Genomic DNA, 23257 nt, shown 5'->3' with positions numbered 1-23257 from the left:
AAGATACGGGGAAAGAGTGATGCCTACATCAATGTATCTACGGACAAGATAAGGAAATACCCATGAAGGTATTCTTCAAAATCCAGTCAGTACGAATCCAAGAAAAATAAGGGTTTTTTGAACAAATAGGTTAAAATTAAATTATTCATGGTCTTCATGGAGAAAAAACAGCAGAAAAGCCCAACCATACCCCACCCCACCCCCCCCAACCCCGGGTTTAACACTTCAGTTTAGTGACTTCCAACTTGTTGAACCACCCCTAAAGAAACAATGCATGAATTGCTTCTAAAGGGTCCATAAAAGGTAAAAAATGAAAAAGCAAATTCATATATGCTCCTTAACAATCTCCATATATGTAGCTTCTTGCAGCATCCACAACCATAAGGACTCATAAATCAGAAAAGGCTGAAAAGTACAGCTACTTATTATTGTCTAAATAATTAAGTTGTAAGCAATAAATAAATCTAGATGAGGCAAAGTGAAAGCCAGCGATGTGTGAAATCCTTATTAGAACACACTGGAATACTGTAAATTCATAGTGAGATACACACTTCTAAAAATAAAATGATATAATGAGGGCTCAACAAAGCTTTCCTTAAAGTCAACAGCACTATTCCCAAAATTAAAATTAAGCACTTTTAAAGTATTTTGTTTGAATAAGACTAAGATCAGTTGCAACTGCACTTTTAGTATGACAGAAAACAAAACAATAAACAGACAAAAACACAAGGGAATTCCCCCCCCCCCCAATTCCAACTAAGAGAGAGCTGTGCTGCATGTGAATGCTTCCCTCCTATTGTTCAGAACTTAAATACTGCCACTTTGTGCTTGTGCCAATGTGAGAAGGTAAAACCAGCCTGTGTGTTTTCATTGTGGAAAAACAAACAGAAAGCAAATAATAGATAAGGTAAATAAACAGGTAAGAAGCTTGATAACATTCTCTGAGTTTTAGGCTAGCAAGGGTTTTGCTTGTTCATTTAACTGTAACAGAATCATTTTTATATGGCAGAGAATAAAGCTCTGGCTCTTACAACTGACCATACTGCATCACTGGATCAACTCTATCTTACGCAGGCATCATCACCTCTGGACACAAACTCATAGATGCCAGGCTACAGCATTATGAAAATATAGATCACAAGCACTTTGCAGACTCCTGTACACACTGAGTTGGCTCTGTGCTTTAGACTCTTACCAACTCTCTGCCTTTCAGCACAACTGAGGCTGATACACCCTAGAGTAAAAGAAGCAAGAAGAAACTGGGAAGAGCGCTTAGGTCTTTCTCTCTCTGGTTAGAAAAGACTACACACAGGCAGTTTTGGCTAGACATACTTTTAATAGCACCAACCCAACCCTGGCCTTGTCAGGCTCTAGCTAGTCCCATGCAGAGCCAGGCAGGCACACACACCAACTTCCCCATCCTTCAAGTCCTAGGATGGCTTTTTTGTTGGCCCTGGTCCAAACGGGCTCTGACTTTACACAGTGCTGCAGATACTAACTGACTCTGCCAGAACCAGTCTATAGCCAGCTGACTTAAGGCAATAAACGATTTGGATCAGATGTAATGCCAGGAAAGGTGGTAGTAGTCTTCCTGGTTTGGGCTGGGATAAAGTTTGTTTTCTTCCATGTAGCTGGTACAGCACTGTGTTTTGGCTGGGTTTAAACCACAACCATGGAAGACAAATTACTGGGAAGACTGGAACAGCACCTGTAAGTAGCACAGGCCCTTCCACACAGATCTGAGTGTGAAACCTGTTAGGGTCAAGCTGGCCCCATGAGAGCCAATTCTGATGTGACTGTCTTAGTGGCTCAATTTGTCACGTCTATAACCTGCCTGTGAGTTATTCCCAGCTAACAGGATCACATTGAATATCTAATACAGCCTTTTCCACCCCTTCCTTACTCAGTGACAAAGGCACTTATTTTGTGCAGGTGAGGTCGAATGCAATGAGCACGTATGGTAAGAGCAGTGGGTCGATATCCACTAAAACTGTCTTAACATGAGACACACAAAAGGTGACAGGCTCTGAAAGCTTCAGCTGGACACTTTCCCATGTACAACTGCGTTCTACTTCCCAGTACATCCCAGGGCATGGCTTTCCACATACAACTCCGTTCTGCTTCCCAGTACATCCCAGACCAGTATCACATTCTGTCCCTTTTTTAAAGGTAGATCCAAATAAACTGGAAAGCATCTTGCATATTAACAAAGTATTTTAAAGACTCTCTTGAAAGAGAAGAGTTAGAGATAAAATGGCATTTAACCCAGCTAAATTGTAATAACCCTGACTTAAAAGTGAAGCTGAATTTCAGTATCTATGCATATATTTGGATAAGAAAGAATTAGGAAACATATTCAGAGGGCATACATATACAGAGCCCGTGTCTGTATCACCCCAAGCAGACTTTAAAAAAAGCAAGATAGTGAATAGAGAAAATAGACTTCAAATAAGGCAGCGAAATCATGCACTATTAATAGATTTAATTTGCAGAATGTTAATGGTTAACAAGAAATCTACTAATATGGGAGCATATTAAACATCTTTGTGGCTGGTAGCATCTCATTTGTCTGGGGTCAAGTGATAATTTTTTTAATTATCTGTGGACAGACTATGAAGCTTTTGGCATGTAATGCATGTGTCCTGTTAAGACTCTTCTTTTTTTATCATCTTTAAAAGTATCCAGAAAGATAGCTGTCAGAGCATCATACAGCCTGCTTCTGATCATGTACAGTTACATGTCTACAACTGTGACAAAATGACCATCTGACAGCAATTTTGTACACAGAAAATTAAAAGCTATGAGTGAAGACCTCAGACATAGCAAAGATCTCTATATCAAATGGAGTGTGAAAAAAGTCACCTAAGAAACAGATACAGGTTTGCCTGCCAAAAAAGAGGAAGTTTAGAGCAGGCACAGTCTTATCACTAGCATTCATTAAGTTTTATTGTTAAAATTAAGCTCTGCCCTAAGAAGCAGTCTTTTAAAATATTCTTTCAAACTATCACATCCTCTCATTTGAAATTAAAAGTTTATTTTCTCCTTCAGACACCTGCTGTCCTCTTCAAGTACTGTAATATGACACTCGACATGCAATTGAATTATTCTAATATAACATACACCAGATGTCATGACCACACTTCACTTTAACTTGAGAAAAATCAAAAAGAACAAAGTGTGAACTCAATTCAAGGTGTAAAGAAAAATCTCAAATTCCATGGCAACATATGAGACCTCAAAAAGTGTCATTAAGTAGTATTATTTCCATTGTTTTTAAGTATGACCCTTGGTAAACAGCAACTCTGGTTCAGTCAGCTCCTGCATCTGAAATTACAGCATACCATTTGTGCTAACAATTTCCATGATCATTTCTGCAAGCTTATTTCCAAGGAGCCTCAATTGTACAGCAGCAAAGAAACAGCCACCGACTGTCAAATTACAGCTTAAAGTTATTCATCTTGTGCCATTTGAGCATTTGCCCTACAGCTTTTGACAAACATTCATGGTTTTTTCTCACTTCATCAGTCTCCTCAACTGAAATGGCAGGTGAAGTGCAAGTTAATTTAGAGCACAGTCCAACTGTTGTTTCAGACAAGAGAGGGAGCTGTGAGCTGAGAAGGAAGTTATATGTAGGGCACAGTGGGAACACTACTAATAATGCAAAAGGTTAGTGAATAGCAGCTCATAATGTGAAAGGTCAGTGAATGGTGGCTTGACTCTTTTTTGACGTATTTTGTTTATATTTTAGGTGAAAAAAATCGCTTCTAACAGATCAAGCTTCAGATAGTTAACATACACATTAATTAAATACTGTGTTGCAGGCAAAGCATGCAACAATGACTGAAAAACTGAAGTCATATATACCTGGCAGACAAGACAAGACAAGACAAATTCTACTATTTCAACCCAAGCAACACCAATGACACTGGTGTTCATAAAGCCTTAAAAAGCAAAGAAGAATGCCCTTGTGGTTGCAGTATGGGCTGCAATTCAGTAAATCTGGTGTGAATTTCCAGCTCTCCAACAACTGCAAGTGCTATCTCTTGCAAGGCATTTAATACGTGGGCACCCTGGGCATCTCTATTTGGGAAGAGAGGGGAAGATGAAGCAGGGAAGCAAAGAAGAAATGGGAGTGGACATCACTTTCCCATCTGGTTCATCTGTTATCAAGAAATATTTATTTTAATCCAGTAATACAACACTACAGATCAATACCAAATCACAAACACTGAATTGTAATTCTGGATTTGCCCCCATGTGTCACTGCTCCCAAAGCCCAGAAGGTATGCATTTTCAACCGTTTGTCATGAAAAAGCAGATGGAAGTGTGCTTTTGGCACAGCTGGCCAAACAAGCAGGCCTTTCTAAGAGCATATACTGTGAGTGACAGAGCAAATTAATTAGAACAGCAGGTAGTGCATAGTAGGTTTGATCCACAGTTTATAGTGAATTTGAGAAAAGCAAAAAAACTCCCAGAAACTTCCTTGGCAGCACGTTATTGTCTCCTGAGTACTTGGCTCCCACAGAAAATAAAACACAGTTTACTGGTGTTAAAATTGTTAAAAAATTCCCTCCTGGAATTCAATCCACTTAGGTCAGTTCCTTCCTCACTCTGAAACCAGGCAGCATCTTAAAAGAAAGCTCATGCCTATGTCCCAGCCACTTACCACTTTGTAACAGGTAACCACAACTCACCTACGATCCTCAGATTTGGGGATGGGGTTGGTGCAGCGTTGGCTGTTATACTTGGCCACATATTCACATTGCTTGAAGGGGGCAGTCTTGTCCTCCAGAACGTGTCTGATACAGAAGGCGTAGCCGTTAAGTCGCCTCTGCTTGCACAGTTTGGGGCTATATGAGCACAAGGGCTTATTGTCAACCTCAGAGAAGTGTATGTGTTTGCCTTCATACATCACGTGACTCTATTCCTTGTGAACATCAGCTGAAAGAATCATAATATTAAGACAAATCACATAAGGGGGGGGGGAAATAAAAGGCATTCAGTTCTAGATTGTGTGTTTCATTTTGGTGGGAAAAAGGGACAAGGTGGGAACAATACCTGATTTTAAATCTTCTGTACCATATCAGTGTTAAGAGAGAGCCCCAAGGACACCTCTATCCTGGAATGATGATGAATCAAGATGAAGCAGATTGTCTAAGGAAAATATCAAAAAGGTCAAAGTCAGACAGAATAAAATAGATATCATTACTGCTTAAGAACTAAGTGGCCAAGTGCAGTCACTAAACCTGTGGTTCAGCTAGCACCCAATAAGCCAAATCCGCTAGCACAATAGCTTTCAATCAGTATTCACAGATCTTTGGAAACCATGAAAGGAAATTATTGGGGGGGGGGGGGGGGGAGGGGGGATAATGCTACTGCCACCACACTTAAATCTGTTAAACAAAACTCTACTCATCTACCATAAAGCGACTGGAAGCTACAAGTTGAAAAAGGTTAAGTGTCAGATTAGATCACTTGCTTTCAGGAATCAAGTTGAATGATAATTAACCCATATGAATGCAGGGGTTTTACTTCAAGCACCTCCTTACAAAAAGGCTGGTGACTACCCCTGCTCTGCAAAATTTTAAATTTCATCAGGCAGTGCAAAAAAGCTTTTTTGGTTTTAAAGCTTTCTTTGCCATGAAGACCATTACTGATAAACAGTCTTCAGAGTTTGTGGCTGCCCGCAGCTTCTGCAAGCATCAATATGCAGTCTTTCCTGAGGTCACCATGGCTCTTCAGAGCTTTTCCTACCTCCTTGTACTAATTTTAGGTAAATGTGAGCATTAATAATGTCAAAGAAAGTACTCCCATCAATGCCAGGAGAGCTGAAATATTTCAGCAAGAGGCTGGGGTTTTTTCCTCACTCTAAAATAGACTCCTACAGTGCAAACCCATGCAATCATAGTAATACTTTTCATTTCCCAACACTATGGAGTCTTTGGCAATCATCTTTAAACAAACAAACAAGCAAACAAAAACCCAAACAAAGAAACAAAGAAAACAAACAAACCCAAAGTAGCTTCAAATAAAATTAACAGTACACATATTCTGCAGCTACTCAGCTACACTCAGCTTAGCCTTCAAAAGGCAGCTCTTATTCAGAAAGGCCATCCCAAAAGTACTGGAATAAACTCTTTGAAACACCATACATTCACTGGAATAAACTCTTTTAAACATGGTATATTCATCACTCAGTTCAGTTTCATGTGTCATATACCAAGCAAATGAATGTACATAGAGGTGATAATGAGGAAATACATTCTAAATCAGAGGCATGTGACAAATGTACTTATTTGTCAGATTAGCACCGCAATCAACTTACTCATTCCCAAAGCCCGAAATGGCAAGAACATGAGTGCAAGGAGGAAACCTGCACAGACTTTTCAGGAAAGATGCAGTTTCCTCTTATGAAGGTATAAGGCTTCACTTTCCACTGTGTAAATGTACTGTGAGAAAATGAAAAACACTATGGCACTGGAGGACCTACAAAAGCAACTTCAGGTCACCAGGGCAAAACAAAACACCCTATCACACCTCTAACAGTAAACTGTATAAACCAGGCCTTACATTAGCATATTATCTAGGAGCAGAAGGGCAGAAGACTACTAAAAATTTTTAAACACACTTAAAATTACTGAAACAGTTGTACATGTACATGTGCGGCATGCACAGCAGACAGAATGGAGATGCACTACAAAACATAACTAGCTCAAGTGACCTGATTAATCATTTGACAATAATAAGGATCGTTTCGCATTTCCTCTTCATGCAAAATTCCCTTTCCACGCACACATGCAAGCACACAACCCCAGGGGTAGAGGCCTCCCGTTTTGTTTATACTGGACAGCCACAACACAAGCAGAGATATCTAATCCAGTTCCAATCACCTTTCCCAACTTCCCTCAATGCCTGCAAGCATTATGAGTACATGAAAGCAAGGAGCACGTACTATATATATTTGAAATCAATCATTGGAGTATGACTCTTAACAACACATCAGTATTAAGAACAATAAAGTTCACCATTGGCCATGCTCTTCATACATACAGAACGGAAAGAGGGAACCCTCTCTTCTTTGGCATGCTAGGAAGCAAATAATCCTTTCAGACACCTTTACGGCAGATACTGACATACACTTCAGTAACAACATGAAAGAAAAACATTAATCCCATGGTGACGTGCTCAGTACAGGAGCTGTGATCTGGGTTTGGGTCCCATATGTTTGAGATACAGCCTCCTCCATTACTACGGCAGCAAAAAGGTTGCCTTAGTCTTAACTAATTGCATCCCATACACACAACTGAAGCTTTTATTTGGTGGCATACTGGACAGGATGAAAAATTTGACAGAATGAGCGCATCTTTCAGCTGGAGTGACTCACGTGCTGCTATTTCTGTTTTATTTACCACCTTCTTTCAAGCTACTACCATGCTTTGCAGAGCTTTTGACAGATCAATGACCTTCTCCTTTTCTGCACAACCCAGCAACGTTTCTTTTCTGAAGGTTATCAAGCAGCAGACCAAAGAAAAAGAGTACCTCAGAACATTCCAAAGCAACCAGCAAGAAATATATACCTGATGTGCTTCCGTTAAGCTTCTGTAAAGAAACTGCTCCACAGTTCCCAGCCACTATAATCCTGGATTTATTCTTGTGCCCCCAGTCTTACTTTTGGATTTAACTCATAATTATAAGTTTTATTTTTGCATTTAACTTGACTGTGTCAAGGCAGGCACAGTATTTTACTTCTCGTTTGTCTGAAAGATACAGGGTGCAAGTACAATGCCGTATGAAACATTTAAGCAAAAATACTGACAATACTCCTCAGGGAAATCAATGAGCATGAACATCAATTTTGGGGTCTATATATATACTAAGAGATGCTCATGCAAATACAACCATGTTAAAAATCCTGACAGGAATCAATTAGTGCAACAAACAAAAGCAAAGCTAATACACCTAGCAGCCAATGTTACATTAAAAAAGCCTACAGCAACTCTCTCAAACTTGCAATTGTATCTTTATTGGTAGTTTCCTACATAGACTTCCCAAAAGACAGTGGTGCTATGTGTATACACTGGCAGGATCAGAGACTGAGGTTGTACATAATCTAAAAAAAAAAAGCTTTTTTTATTTATTAATTCCATAGCATACCATATATATATTTATATATATAAATAACAAAGATTTCTGAATCTACTGATTATGATTTAATCTGATGGCATACTTTATTTTGAACAAAATATACAGGAGTTCTTAACAGAGCTTTTTGTTGCTACACAAAAAAGTAGCACAAGCATGGAATAGACACATGTCGCTTAGCTGAAGAGAACTGAAACTACACTTAGCTAAACAGTGGGTGGGGGAGAAACTATTTTTGTCCCACAGGATTCAGTAAGAGATGACGGAAACATGGACTTCCCCTGGAAAAAATCAAATGCTCAAGCAGCTGTACTTCACTGCAAAAATATACCAGGGAACAAAACTTTCCGGAAGCTGTTTTGGGTTTTGCATTTACACTCTACATTGAAGATGTAGAAAGGTTCAACAGAAACATAACTTACGCCTGCACAGAAACATAGCTTATGCCTGCATATGCTCAAACTAGCTTTAGCCACAACCCATGGAGAAACCAGAGGCTGCTTCTTAAGGAACCTTAATTTTCCTTAAAACAAATGATTCTGAATAAAAGGTTTTGAGCTGGTCAGAAGCAACAGGGTAAAGAACAGAGAATAATAAAAAAAAAAAAGTATGTGTGTCGTTGCCAAATCACGTAAGACATGAGTGAGGTTTAAAAAATCCTGGTAGGGGATAAGGTCAATACAGAACAATTGTATATCATATCACACAATATTAGAACTACGGGCACTTCATGAAGCTAGTAAGAGATTGACTCAAGACATTAAAGTAGCACTTCATTTTTACCACTCATGGGTAGTGAACTGCTAGACCTTGTTGTCACAAGAGGCTATAGATGTATCATCAGGTTCAAAAAAACAATAGAAAAATTCATAGACAGTGGGGACATAAGTGATGTACCTGCTGCCTGTCTAATTTAACAAATATGGATGGTGGAGAAGGAAACACTTAAAGTGGCTGGGTCTTCATGCTCTTCCTAAATAGCATCATTTACTCCTACTACCCAAGACAAAATACTAGGTTGGATCAACCCCTAATCGGACCCAGCAGTGCAGTGCATTTATGTTCTTACGGGGTTACCATTAACATTTGTAATTTTATAACACACTCGTTTCTCCCCTTCTCTCGTTTTTTATTCCTGAGCAGCTGACTGGAAGAAAGTCTTAACCCTCTGGCGAAAGCCCTATCTGTACATGTGAAGACCAAGAAACACAGCATCCCAGCAAGACTTTACAGCAAGGACAGACAGGACACAGAGCAAAGCCACACTCTGTGACATCATCACTTAGAGCAGAGCTACTTGTCTTGCTGACTGCAGCCACTGGTGGTCAGTAAGACACCAGAAGGTGGTTTGCAAAGTGACTGCAATGAGAGAAATGAAAGACTTAAATACATACAGGTACACACCTGCACAACCGTCTGTACCTGCTGTCACACACAGGAAGAAGCCAGCTCCCAACTGCTTTTAGTACTGGCAAGCAGGCATAATCATTTCCCTTGCAGCGCGCATCAGCTCCAAGACAACAAAGCTGCAGCTCCGCACTCCACACACCCTCTCCCAAAACAGTTAAACAGTCCTTCAGAGAGGCTGGAAAACGGCACAACAGCAAACTTTGAGAGGCAATCTTTGCTAAACCATCCTGAATATCAGCACTTTGTCATACAGAAATCTGGTACCTGACATCATCTGTAGTCTACAGAGAAGTTAACGGCTTAGTCACTATTAGAAAGCCCAAAGTATTACAGCCCCAAAACTCAACCCGTAATTTCGAGGAAACACTGTGCTGAGAGTATTAGAATATTTTAAATCATGTGGGCTGGAAACGTTCTTAAATGTATGCTCAGAACTTGACATTCAACGTACGTAAGACCCTTTTAGGCAATGGAATTCCCAAATGCATTGTAAATTGCAAGGCAATTATATGTCGGTGGTTAAAAGATGTATAATTAAGAGGACTGAACTCTGAGCTTCGCACACTGCATCCAAACAAAAGCCACGATTAAAGAAGTCTTTACTGTGTTGTTTGGCATTTGCTAATACTAGCACAAGTTTCATGTTAAATTTCTTGGTGTCTTCATGAAATCTCACAGACAAGGTATAATCATCTACATATGTTTCCTAAACCAGCAGCTTGGGGCCAGAAGTGGAACGTGGATCTCCAAAAAGTCAGTTTTTCCACAAACACAAACAGCATAAGCAGTAGTTTTGTTGATTCCTCAACTTGACCAAGAAAGAACAATTCCTTGCACTGTCATTGCCCGACCTTTTTGCTGAAACTAACACTAAATATAGAGATTCGAAGATGTTTGGGCAACGCGGACTCACATCCACTCTTCAGAGATGAACAGAGACCATAAAAATCATTTCAAAAAGACAAGCATTTAAAGCTACTTTACAGTAAAACCTTTCAGTCAGTATTAGTAAAAATTATATCATTAGAGAGAAAACACATTCCTTTTTCCTATTTCATACTAAGAGACTTTAGGCAACTAGTACCTCTCTGTGAAGTGCTCTGTTCTGTCAAGAGAAGCCGCACCACATTGAATTGTGGTTGGCATCAACACAATGAAGTTACAACTTTTGTCCCTGTTCTATGATCTAACCATAACTTTGGCTTAGTTCTGGTCATTTAACAGCTCAATTCTCTACTATGCTAAGCTACCAAACCAAGCTTACTATAATTCTGAAAACAAGTCTTTTTGTTAGTAAAAGCATCCAAATTGAGACAGCAAACAAAGTCAACTACAAGAGTTCCTGTAGGGAACGCTTTTTTTAACTATAGTACAATCGTTACTCAAGAAGATCTCTGAAAAGCCACACACAAGTCAAGGTACTCCACACACATGCAAGTGCCTGACATATCCAGGCACTGTAGTATGTTAAGATCTTACTAGACATTTTTAGTTACCACCTGGAATCATGTTTCGGACTACTTCTTTTCACTTGTTAAAATCTACCTAGGAAGATAGAAGCAGCAATGGTGTCCTCATTCTGCCTTTTTTGAAAGCTTATAACCTCAACTGTGCAAAAAGGCAGTTTATATTGCATAAGGATGTCAGATGTATTAACAGAAAAGCAGCAGTGTATTTTAGGCAATACTGGGAACATAGATTATACTGCAATAAATAGAGAATTAAATTTAAGTATTATTCCCAATAACAGTAATGGCTAGAAAACTTACAGACTTGTAACAAGTTTCAATCAACATCAGAAAACATAACTAAGAGGAGGGAAAAATAATTCTTTCTGTTCCAAAACTGAACAGATTCTTCTGTTTTCCTACACAAAACTTAGGCAGGAATTTTAACTTCAGCTGATTCACTCATCTGATGAACAGTACCATACAGAAAATGTGACAACGATAGCCCAAAGCCTAAAAACCAACAACCATTTAAGACTCTAGGAATTCTGGAAAATGCAAAGGATATATAAAGAGAAAAGATGTTAAGTAGGAAGATTCGAAACTGTTGCTAAGAGCACATTCCTACAGACTTCAATAAAATAATTTCCTATACATGGCTATTCCCGATCTAAGGGTCTAGACAGGCTCCTTATCTTTGAAAGTCTTTCCAACAAGGATTTCTCTAAGTGAGCAGAAGGTCACAGGCCCCAGTCCCGCAATCACATCCTCACAGACAGATTCTCGTGCTTGCACAGAAACACACTTATTTTCAGTGTGGCTGTAAACAGGCCCCACGTTGAGAGACGCAGGGTGAGAGGGGCTGCAGAAAGGCGGCCTTCAATCAGATGCAGCAACAAACGGAACATTAGGCCATTGCGACATTGCAGAAATGTACTTTAAAACGTTATCTCAAAGTATCAAACCATGATCCTGAGAGAAAGCAGAGACTAAACATACCACAGCATACTTTACATCTGTACTTGAACAAAAAAAAGGCTGTAAGTCCAAGTCTTTTATTTATTCAAATAACAGACAATCTGCACTTGCATATGAGGTTAAACAAAATGCCTCAGTCTTATTTTTAGACCAAATATTGCAAAGAATAACAGGTTCATTTTCACACAATACAGGAATATCATTCTTGGTTCGGTATGAATACTCAATAAAGGAGCAGAGCTCCTCACAGAGCTGCCTTTTAGCAGTAATGAGCTATCAAAGTTTCAATATGATATTACAAAAATCTGTACCTCCTGAGGATTTCCCATACTGTAAGAACACGGTACACACAACTCTGTAGGACCAGGCCCTACGTACAGATCAATTCACTCATCGTAGCAACACTGGAACATCAAAGTAGCTCCCACTAGGTAAATTTTGGGTTGCTTTCTGCAGATAATTTATGACGAATAAAACTTGTCTGATACATGTATGTATTACAAATAAACCATATAAAAGGCTGAAGATGGCTGTGGAAATGCTACCAGGCTGTTAAGTGACAACACAGAATACGGGCGCTCTGCTTCAGGCATCTGCAGTGGTACCTGGTGGGTATGGACCGCCCCAGTGTGAAACACTGCCAGCACAGGGGTGTCCATAGGAGAAGGTACTCAACTACAAAGGACCAATGCGTTGCCCTAAATTTGCCAATTTTAAGTCTACCAAACCTCAAGAATTGAGAACAGCCTTAAAATAAACCTCTACCGCATGTTGTTAGGTAACAAAGTTAGAAGCAACTACAGATCTACGTTTCTTACTCAGATGGTATAATACAAGGCTTTAAGGTAAGCGTGACTTTAATTTCCTAAACTCACTAGAGGCTACCTGTACAGAGCCATTAGCATTTCGAGCCAGAAGACACAGCAAGCAGCATTTGACCAAACCCAGGCACCTCCCACACTATAAACCGGAGCTATTTCACCTGTGCGGGGTGAAGCGCGTTGGTGGGCTTTCCAGTGGACTCACTTCACAACTACCAGACGTTCTTTTCCCTGCAAACAACAGAAGAAAAAAGGATCCCTTCATTTTCAGTCCCGGGGGGCAGCAGCACCTCACAGGGACCCCCCCCCCCGCACCCCAGTGGGACCCGGACCCGTGGGCACAGCCAGGGTCCCCCAGCGGGGACATGACAGGGGCCCAGGGCCCAAATCCAGACACAGCCTTTGCCGGGTAGGGGCCGCTGAGGTGATCCCTTCCTGCGGCTGCGGGGCCAGGCGGCTGTTGGCTCAGTCCTGCTGATGCCAGTGTGGGTGGCTGAGGGACCCCGGCCGCGCTGAGGGGGCTGCCCGCCCCGCACGTGGCGGGTCGCAAAGGCGAGGCCGAGGCAGCCCCTCGCCCCTGCCCCTCACCCCCCAGCTAACGGGGCTGGTCCGGGACCCCCATGTGCCGGCAGCTTACAGGGCGGGGGGCGCACTCCGACGGCCTCCCCACACCCCCAATACCACCTCCCCACCCCCTCCCCAAAAAGTTGTGAGGCCAGTCAGCCCCACACCGGCCCGGGCGAGGGGGTTCACCGACGGGGAGGAAGGGGGGGGGGGGGGAGGGAACGGGACGGGCGTGGAGGGGAGCCGCGGCCGCGGCGCCCCCTCCCCGCCGGCTCCGTCCCCACGGCCGCGGGGCGGACGGCGGCGGCGGCGGGGGAAGCACCCTAAAAACGCCGCGAAACTTTCCAGGCCGCGGCCGGCGCGGCCCCGCACGCCCCGCGGGACCGGCACCGCCTCCCCCACGGCAGCCCCGGGCCGGGCTGGGGGAAGGGGTGCCCCCCCCCCCCCGCCACCGGCCACCACCGCTCATTAAAAGTCGTTCCGGCAAATTAATGCCGCCCCCAGCCCCCCGTCCCGTCCCGCGGCGCCCCTGGCCCCGCCGCCCCGCGCCGGAGGGGTGGGGGGGGAAGTGGCCCCGGCAGAAGCGTCCCCGCCGCCTCCCCCAAGTCGCCAAGCTCCGGCGGCGGCAGGGCTCGGCCCGCTTTGGGCCCGGGGCCCGGCGCGGGGGGCCCGGCAGGGCGGGGAGCGGAGCGGCCGGGCCGCGCCGCGCTGAGGCCTAGCGCCCCCCCGCCTCCGTTCTCCCCAGCCGCCCTTCACCTCCCGGGCATAGGCGCCGCCGCGCCGCACCCCGACCCTCCCGCTGGTCCCTGGCGACCGTCTCACCCCCCTTCGGCGATCCTCTCGGCGCCCGAAAGCCTCGAACCCCCCCCGGCTCCCCTCTCCCCCCGCTGCGGCCTACACCGCCCCGGCCGATCCCCGGCCTCACGTAGACCGCCTCCCCGCCCGCCCTGCACCCTTCGCACCGCCTGCCGCGCTACGCGAGCCCGGGGATACAGGCCGGGCCTGGCTTACCTTTCCAGCTGCTTTTTTTTTCTCCTCTCTCTCCTCTCCCCCCTTTCCCTCTGTTGGGCTGACAGATCAGAGTTTCCTCCCCAGCAGAGGGACTGGGAATGGGCTCAGGCTCTGTGCTGTGGAGCTGCTGCCCCCCTGGCTCTGAGAAGATCCTGCTTTTTGTGGGGAGGAAGCTTTGGGGGCTCTTTATTATTTTAAAACTACAAAGTGCTCAGAGGGTAGGTGATTATTAAGGGGAATCCCTGAATATATTCTCCAGCAAAGAAGGCAGGGCTGCTGGGGCTGCTCAAGAAGAGAGCCAGCAGCCTCCTACAGCACCACTACAGGCACTGCGAGGACATAACATCAGAGAGCGGCTCCTCTGCCCTCCAAAACAACAACTTTCCTACCATCTTGGAGGTAGTAAAGAGGGAGAGAGGGAGGGGGAAAAAAAGTACGGAAGGTTTTTATAAAGTGTCAGTTTGCGGGAGGGAGCCAAATGGCCAAAAGCAGGTTTTTTATCATTTATGTGGCATTTTATTTTAAATAAAAATAAAATACAAAGGCGTGTGGCTGAAGAAATAATTTTCTTTGTAACCTGTTAAGATCAGCTTTCTGGAAAAAAAAAAATATTAAAGGAGGTACGGTAAAAAATACATTTTTAGTAACTTTTTCTTCAAAAATTAAAAATTCGTATTTTTTTCTATAATGCATAAAGTTGATAACTTTGTTGTTGTGTGATTTAAAATTAATGTGTAATTGTAAAAGTTAGTGTAACTTTTTTGGTCGCTTTTCAGTAGAACAGCTGAGGTTGACATGGGATAGTTCGGTGTAACTGTACTGTTATGTCTTTCTCTTAAAGCAATGTGAATAAAACAATGTACAGGTAGGAAGCAACCAGCAAGGTTTTACTTTTGGGGTGTTGTGGGTTTTTTGTGTTTGGTTGGTTTTGGTTTTGTTTGTTGTTTTTTTTGGGGGGGGGGGTGTTGTTTGGGTGTTTCTGTTGGTTGGTGTTTTGGGGTTTTCTTTTTTATTCCTAGAATAGGTCATGTAGAGGAGCTGTGGGGGATTTAATGCAGGTGAGTGGAACCTGTGATATATTATCAGAGAAATTCTGCTAACCTGCTAATAAATGTAGCATTGTCTGCCTTTCAGGATGGGATGTGAAAAAATAAATCTCATAGGAAGAAATTTGGTTGAGTTTTGGTTTTAATGCTTTCAAAGCGTTTTGCAGCCTTCTAAAATTAGTTTTAGTTCAAGTTACTGCATTGATTTGGGGGCTTTGTTCCTGGTATTTATGAATAATAATATTCCTGACTTCTTTACAGAGTTGAGAAATGCTCTAAATTTATATTACAGTATCTTGTAATATAAAATAGTTGTGTTTTTCTTTGTTGCAGATGTTTTTATTAGACCATTTACTATTTATTTTTACTATTTATAGTAAAAGAATATAAGAAATGTTGTGAAAACCGTGTGAGATGCTATGGTGTATCTATGGGTGAAGACATTGATCACTGTGCTCAGCAGACCTGTGATAATGTTTCTTGCAATAAGATTATGCACAGCCTTGCTCAGAGGTGAACTGCAAAGATTATTTGTCCTGAACCGAAGAAGAAATAATTAGAAAACAAATAAGATATACATTAAAAAAAAAAAAAGGTATTTAATTTTTTTTTCCATTTATAACGATTATTCAGGTGGTACACACTAATTGAACTGCAGTCAGACTAAGGTCATAAGAATGCAGGTATTGAATTACTACTTAGTGTGTTATCAACCTCTCCCCCTCAGCTGTCAAACCTGAAATATGTTGGTTTAGTTCAGTTATGGTAATCTTTAAACAAAAAATAAAAAACCTGAATTTAGATACATTCCCTTTTCAAAACATTCTGAGTTTGCCTAGCCGGTATAGTGAGTGGTTTGTGTGTTTATAGTGGGGGTTTCGTTTAGATAAATGAGTTTTAATTATATTTGAATTCAAAGTCAGCTGGTCTCTAAGTCAAACTGTATAGAACCAGAGAATGGTTTTGGGTTGGAAGGGACCTTAAGGATCATCTTATTCCAACCCCCCTGCCACAGGCAGGGATGAGAGTGCACGATCACCCTCAGTAAAATATATATGTGAATTACACTTTAAACTTTGGCCAGGACTTTCAACAATTAAACAGATATCTATAGATATCTCCCCTGAAACATCCTGACTTAACTGTTCAGTAGTTGCAACTAGATGAAGAGAACCTCACCACTATTTCCAAGTATTCCAAGTTCGGAAACTTTTTAAACTGGAAACTTTTTAAAATCATTCTGTAATTTCTTCAGAGTTTTTGTTCAGCAGGAATTTTTTTAAATGATGGTTAGTCTACCCAGCACTTTTTAGTATTGTGGAGTGTTGCATTCAGTGGAGTTACTGCATGAGGTGTTTTTCTGTATCAGATTATTAATCCATTAAATGCATTATTCTGCTCCGGCATTAGAAAACCAAAAAATAATCAAATATGCTGCTCCTAGATTGTATTTTAAAAGATTTTGTGTTTTGTGTAGAAGTAATGCGTTAATTAGAGTACTTTATAATCTTACCAGTCATTATACTGTGCTTTGGATCATGACATATAATGATTCTTTTTGTAAGATATTTAAGCAAAAAATACTTTTATATTCTATATCTAAAATTCATTACAGGAATGACAGGGATTACAAATGTTGGTCATATATGGGATAATTAAAAACCACACTTTTGAAATACTCAAATTATTTCAGTTGATTCAGAAATTCAACAAAGGCAGCATTAAACTAGTGTTTCATCTTATTTTATTTTAATAAAGGGCCAAATTCTCAGATCCCAGTTTTGCAATTGCTTGCAGGCCTGATTAGTAATTCAGAAGTGTTTGAAGAGTCACTCAATACTTACTTGCATTAAAACTCTCACCTAAAAGTTGGTAGGGTTTTGCTAGAATACCAAATTCAAGTTTCCATCCTAAGTGATTTCTTGTATCTGGTATTATGCTAAACAAGAAGATTGATTCTTTTAACTGCAGTTCAGTATAATTCAACTGTAATTCAAGTTCTCTTTATTGCAGTGTTTTGGGAAGAGAAGGCACACCATGAACAACCAGCCTATGCTGAGTCTTTCTGTGGTACTCTTGAGAATATCTGTACAGCCCACTGAGGGGCATCATAGTATTTGTATTCTTTTTATAATGGGATGCAGATGATCCAACATGTTAAGAGAAATGGCAATGAAAGCAGTTGAGAACCTGAACACAGAAACAATAGTAAACCCTGTCTCTGGCTATGTGTTTGACTTTGCAGATCCTGACTTTAGTCGGATTACTTGCATGCCTAAATTTAAACATGCATCATAGTAGCATTACACATTTTGGTGACATACTGAGATCTGTTTGATGTATGTTAATTGCAATCCAGAAGCTTAATGCTAAGGGAACTGAGAAACATTCTGAATCTACTTCGGAATAGAAAATAGAAAAGCGGAAATCAGATATTTTTTAGTGTCTTAAAAAAACCCAGCCTTTTAAGGAGGACAAAGTAAAAAGATTACTGTATCCGAGTTGCATGGACTGTTGTGTAATCATTCAACAGAGAAGTTAAAATCTGTACATTATAGATGGATGAGTTTATTTAACAAACTTTGTTTATTTACCTGAGAGGATTAAAAGGATTTGCTTTTCAGTAACTTACTAAAAATTGCAAATATTATTTTACTTGTTTTACTGGCAATACAGTGTTACACTGTAACACCCTAAAGCACCATAGTCTGCTTGTTTTAGTAATGCAGAATGAAAAGAAGATTTAAAAAAAGGTTTGTTTATCTTTATGGACAAGAATAGGGAGATGCAGCATTGTGATAGAGTAGAGCAGTGCTCTGAAATAACGTTGGAGAACGAATTGGACTCTGAGACTCCTATACAAGGATGACATGTGATACTAAAGAAAGAAACATCAGAAACACAAAGAAACACAGAGAATTGTATTCTGGAAATTCTTTCTGTCTGCCTTGACTTTAAAGTGGCGACATCCCTGGACCAACTGCTCCAGCCAGTAAACGCATTGCACACTTGCGCACAGGGTGGTCACAGAACATTAATGTTCCCTAAATGACTAGTTTCTGGCCAATGAGGCATACTTTGCTGGTGTGTCTCACTGGTAGTAATAGTGAGACAGAGGACAGTGACATAGTGAATAAGCTTTGTGAGTCTAATAAAAGTAATGGAATAGATGCTTTAGGTTGTATACCAGTTACTGGAGGAAGCTGCATCAAGAAATGAACCCTGACTCTCTCACAAGGTCATACGCGCCCTAAATGTAGACCTCAGGAATTTCTGGAGCATGACTTAGACTGCATGTGGTGAAGAGTCTGGAGTTTTCAGCAAATAGTGTTATAACGTCAGCGTCTTGGTATTATTCCTCGAAAGAACAGTTCCAGCATCTTCAAATGCTTGTGAAAGGGATCAGTAGTTTATTTCAAATGCAGATGAATATTGTGAAAGGGAGGAACAACTCTGTGTAGATGTTCATTAGAGACTTTTATACATACAGCCACATTTCCATAGAAGATCTTGTAGTATTTAAACACTGAAGAGGGTGACAAATAAATACCAAAATTCTTGATACATTTTTCTAAGCAGCATCTTGAGCAGCAGCTTTTATGTGGTACTGGTTTGTTTGGTTGTGGTAATTTCTGGAGTCAAGCTAACCGGTAAAGCCCAGCATAGTAGTAGTACTGAAAAATGCTTATTGTTACTTTTCAGCAGTTGTTTAACATGATCATTTTATTGCAGTGGTTGTCTCTAGCACATCTGATAGCTGATTTCATAACCAGCTGTGGACTTCAGTAGGAGGGTAGTTGCAGAACTAAATAGTTCTAAATATACTAATATTTAAATAGCCAGTTGGGAGCAGACGTATGCTAGCTATTGCACGATAATATCATTAATTGTGAACTGTACTGAAAATAGTAATTAACTCAGACTTACTAATCTGTTCATCATCAATGTGTATGTTACTGTACATTAAATAAATGGTATTATCTTCCTAAAGCTCAGCAAAGACAAAACAGTAAGACTGTTATTTGTGGGAAGGTTGTCCAGAGTACAGGAAAGGCATCTGTAGATGAAGGCTTCTTTAATTAGAGGACACATGAATGGAATAAACTGTCCCAGCAGAATGCTCTAATACAGTCCCATTTTACTGGAAAACCTACTGTTAATTCAAAGTATGCTACTGTAGTTTTACTGTCTGCTGCTGTCTGTTGGTATTTCATTAACTGTAATTGCAGCAGTTAAGAAGCCATACACTTCATCACCAGTCCTTCTTTCTGCTATTAGTTCAGTTGTTCATTTACATTCAGGATAGAGCAGGCCTTGGTCATCATTGCAGATTGGAAAGATGAGAATTCCCACTGTGGACTAAATCAGCGATCCCTTAAGTCTTCTGAGAGTAGCCATAAGATGCTTTCAACAAAGGTGTGGAATAGCCTGTGATGGATAATTCAAACATGAAAAGCATGCAGGACAGGGTTTTTTCAAAAATGGTTGGTGTTAACATCAAAGCATGAGGCTTAATTACTGGCCAGGGTCATGAGATTCCAGGGGATTTTGTAAGTTATTTGTTACCTATGAAGCTTTTTGCTTTCAGTATGTTTCTTTTTGATGCATGGTTCTCATCTCTGATCTGTTTCAAACACAGTCACAGGTGTACAGAAGGTGACAAGAAGGAATGAAATTATTTCTTTGAAATATTAGTTAAGTATATTCAAAATTCCGTGTTAGCACCAGAGGGAGGAGATGTCTCTACCAGATAGTATGTCTTGATACACAGAGCAGCCTCTAAATCTCAGTAGGCTTCTCAGCATTAGACACTGTGAACTGATACTTGAATGAAGCCAGTGGGAAGCATTAACAGTGTTTGGTATAGCAGGCTTTGCTGATGTTAGTTTGAACTGCAGGGGTTTGTGTACATTGCTTATGACCCTGTGCCATTTCTCTGTTATGCTCAGCTGTGGATTGTTGGGGATACCCAGGTACTTTGGGACACATTGCTGACAACATTCAATCAGCTAATATGTGTTACTGTAAAGTGGCTTTTGGATGAAGATGCAACAGAGAGGACTGTGATTTGTACGAGCTCCCCTCCCAGTGAAGGAGTCAATGTTTGTTTCTGAACAGAGTTTTCCATGTGACTCTCTGAACTTCAGTGCCAAAGGTAGCTGAGCCCATTTGATAATAATAATAATTATATGATAATCTATAGTAACATATTAGTAACAGGTTTTCTTTTAATGGGAATTTAAAAACTGCTTCTTGAGCAAGGCAGCTTCTCGGGTAACTCTGGGAGAACTTACCCCATTAGAACATGTACTTGTATCCTGATTCACAGCTTACTTCACGTGTCTGAAATCGTTAACTTTTCCTGCTCTCCTTAATTCCATGCTTATTGTTGATTTTTTTCCATGATGGTAGTCACAATCAAGTTGTGTTCTATCAGTTTGCTTGTTAGCACTTTCTCTGTTCATGTCCTGTCAGTGCCTTGAAAGAGTCAGTCTTTCAACCCTTCATTACTAGAGGTGACTTCATCTAATTGCATATTCTAAGGTCAACACAACAAATCATTATTGAGATGGTCTTGTTTTGGAAGAGGATGTTTTGGATTAGCCATTGTTTGGAGTGTTTTGTGGGGACAGGGATGGAGATGAGGTTTTATATCTTTTCTCTTTGGATTAGGGCTGATGGCAGGCTGCCACTCTATTTTTTTTTTTTTTAGCTGTGTGTATCTGAGCTGCTTTTCTATAGGCTTCAACAGTAACACACAGCACATCCCCCAACCAAGAAGAGAGCAGACACTGTCTTGCAAGATTTTAATCAGCATCAGAAGGGGCATTGATCTTACGTCTCCTACTTCCCAGGGAAATGCTGCAGACACTTCCTTTTCTGCCTTGAGCTATATTTCAAAATGCATAAAAAAAATAAATCAGTCACAACTTTTTATGAATGGCCTAGTTTTGTTGGCTGTCTTGCTGAGAACATACTTCAGTTTGGCTTGACTTCCATTTGGGACCACATTTTCTGGTTTCTTTTTATCAAAGCGGCTCACTAAATCAGCCAGGATTTACAGCAGTCTCCCTCTGGGACTATAGGGATGTACCCATGGGACACCGGTGCTTCCAGAAAGGTGGCTATTTGAACAGGGTTTTTAAACTTTTGTTTGTTTTAAAATTGTATCGTTAGACTGAGATGCTTAACATCTGCCTGCAGCATTTTGACAAGGTTTGTTAATCTGACTGCTGGTGACTGTTAACCTGCCCTAAATTTGCCTGAAAATTCAAGTGCATAGTATGGTTTTACCTTGCATTAACACACCCTCTTCCTTCTCCATTCCCTATAGCCTTCTGCAGAAGACAAGGCTACATAAAGGCAACATTTAATCTAAACCAGGTTTGGGGTTAATTGCTTGTATGTAAGAGCTATGTTCACACAGTGCTTTGTGGAGAGGATACTTAATGACTAAACCTATCCATCTGTCTCCCAGACACATGCCAGTTCTTTGTCATGCTGTTTGTGAAGGCAGAAATGCACAGGAAGCAGAGATGAAGGTTAGTGAACCATAACAGACGATGCAGCCAGAGAGGCATTCTGCCAGTTGGCCACCAGGTGGTACTAGGGCTGCATTTGGGAAATAAGATCTCCTTCAGATCTGGTCTTGGCTTTAAAATAAAATGGGATAAACCCCCTGCCCACCCCTAACAGAGTCCGGATAAATGTACCCGCCAACACTACACTGGCAGGTTAGCTGCATCAGCAGAACTGACCCTTCAGGCAGTGTACGGCCTAGCTAATAAGCCCTTACTTAAACAGTCAAGAATACTTTGAGAATGTTCATCTCCCACTATCCCAGCTTTTTATTGCCACCTTCTCATAATACTCTGCTTTAATCTGAGGTTACAACTTCAGAACCAGCAAGTACTAGCACTAACTGTAAATTTCTTAATAAACAGAACTAAGTTGCATGAATAACCCTGTTTCTGTAACTTTTGCTCCAATACTTTGCCCAGCCTGTGTAATTTCTCTTCCTTTGCAGACCCCTATCCTTTTATTGGTAGCTGGACAAAAGTCCACAAGTACACTGACTGTCCAGCCACCAGAGCAAACAACAGATAAGGAAAGGTCTAAACAGTAACTCAGTTGATAAGAGTGGTAATTTAGATTTAGTTGGAAACTCTGTAGTTTCCAAGTCAAATCTGTAGACAGGCTTGTTGCTATTACCCAGTTCAGGTGAAAAGTTCTATACTCAGTAACTAGGGAGGTAAGAGGGTAGAAGCAGGACAGACAGCACCACAGGTACTTCTTATCCTTCTTGTCTTTCAAGGTAAGGGCTGGAAACTTCCTGAATAGAAATAAGGATCTCCTACACACACTGACTGAAGGGTGCAGAGCTTTCAAAAAAGAACCCCAAAAAGTCGCATGTGCCAGAGCTCCTGGAGTTAAGCAACACTGTGAGATGTAAGGCAAAAAAAAGATTCTCTAACAGTTTTGAACCTTCACAAATTTTGAAATGTAGAAGTGATAACTGACTTGTTGCACAGCTGAAATTATTCCTCTGTTTGTACAACATGGATTTTCAGGAAGAACCCCAAGGCTTTCATCCTAAGGAACCTGGGAACCAAATGTTTTACTGAATACAGAATTCAGCTGCCCCCTTTCCTCTTCGACCTACCATCTGTTAAAAGAGACAACTGCCTTGCTTTGGCATATGTTCTCACACACATTCTTTTGCTATGTCCCTGCCATAAACCCCTCTTCCTTCTAAAGAAGTAATGTTCTACAGGGACAATATGAAGGTTTTTGCAATATTTGGTCACACACGTGGACATACACACTAGGGGGTCCT

General features: G+C 41.2%; 1 protein-coding gene across 1 annotated transcript in view; it reads right to left on the bottom strand.

The window, feature by feature from the left end:
* The window catches only part of INO80D (INO80 complex subunit D), a 45945-nt gene extending 31354 nt beyond the window's left edge, over positions 1-14591 (bottom strand). The window contains exons 1-4 of the mRNA XM_065670123.1: positions 14375-14591; positions 12961-13030; positions 5059-5154; positions 4695-4941 (exon numbers count right to left, since the gene is read on the bottom strand). Of these exons, the coding sequence (XP_065526195.1) occupies positions 4695-4912 (218 nt within the window). The 5' untranslated portion in view covers positions 4913-4941; positions 5059-5154; positions 12961-13030; positions 14375-14591. The remainder of the gene's footprint in view (positions 1-4694; positions 4942-5058; positions 5155-12960; positions 13031-14374) is intronic.
* Between the last annotated feature and the right edge of the window lie 8666 nt (positions 14592-23257).

The sequence above is a fragment of the Lathamus discolor genome, chromosome 3, assembly GCF_037157495.1.
Source record: "Lathamus discolor isolate bLatDis1 chromosome 3, bLatDis1.hap1, whole genome shotgun sequence".
NCBI lineage: Eukaryota > Metazoa > Chordata > Aves > Psittaciformes > Psittacidae > Lathamus > Lathamus discolor.
The sequence above is the reverse complement of the archived record's forward strand: the minus strand, read 5'-3'. Positions and strand labels throughout refer to the sequence as shown.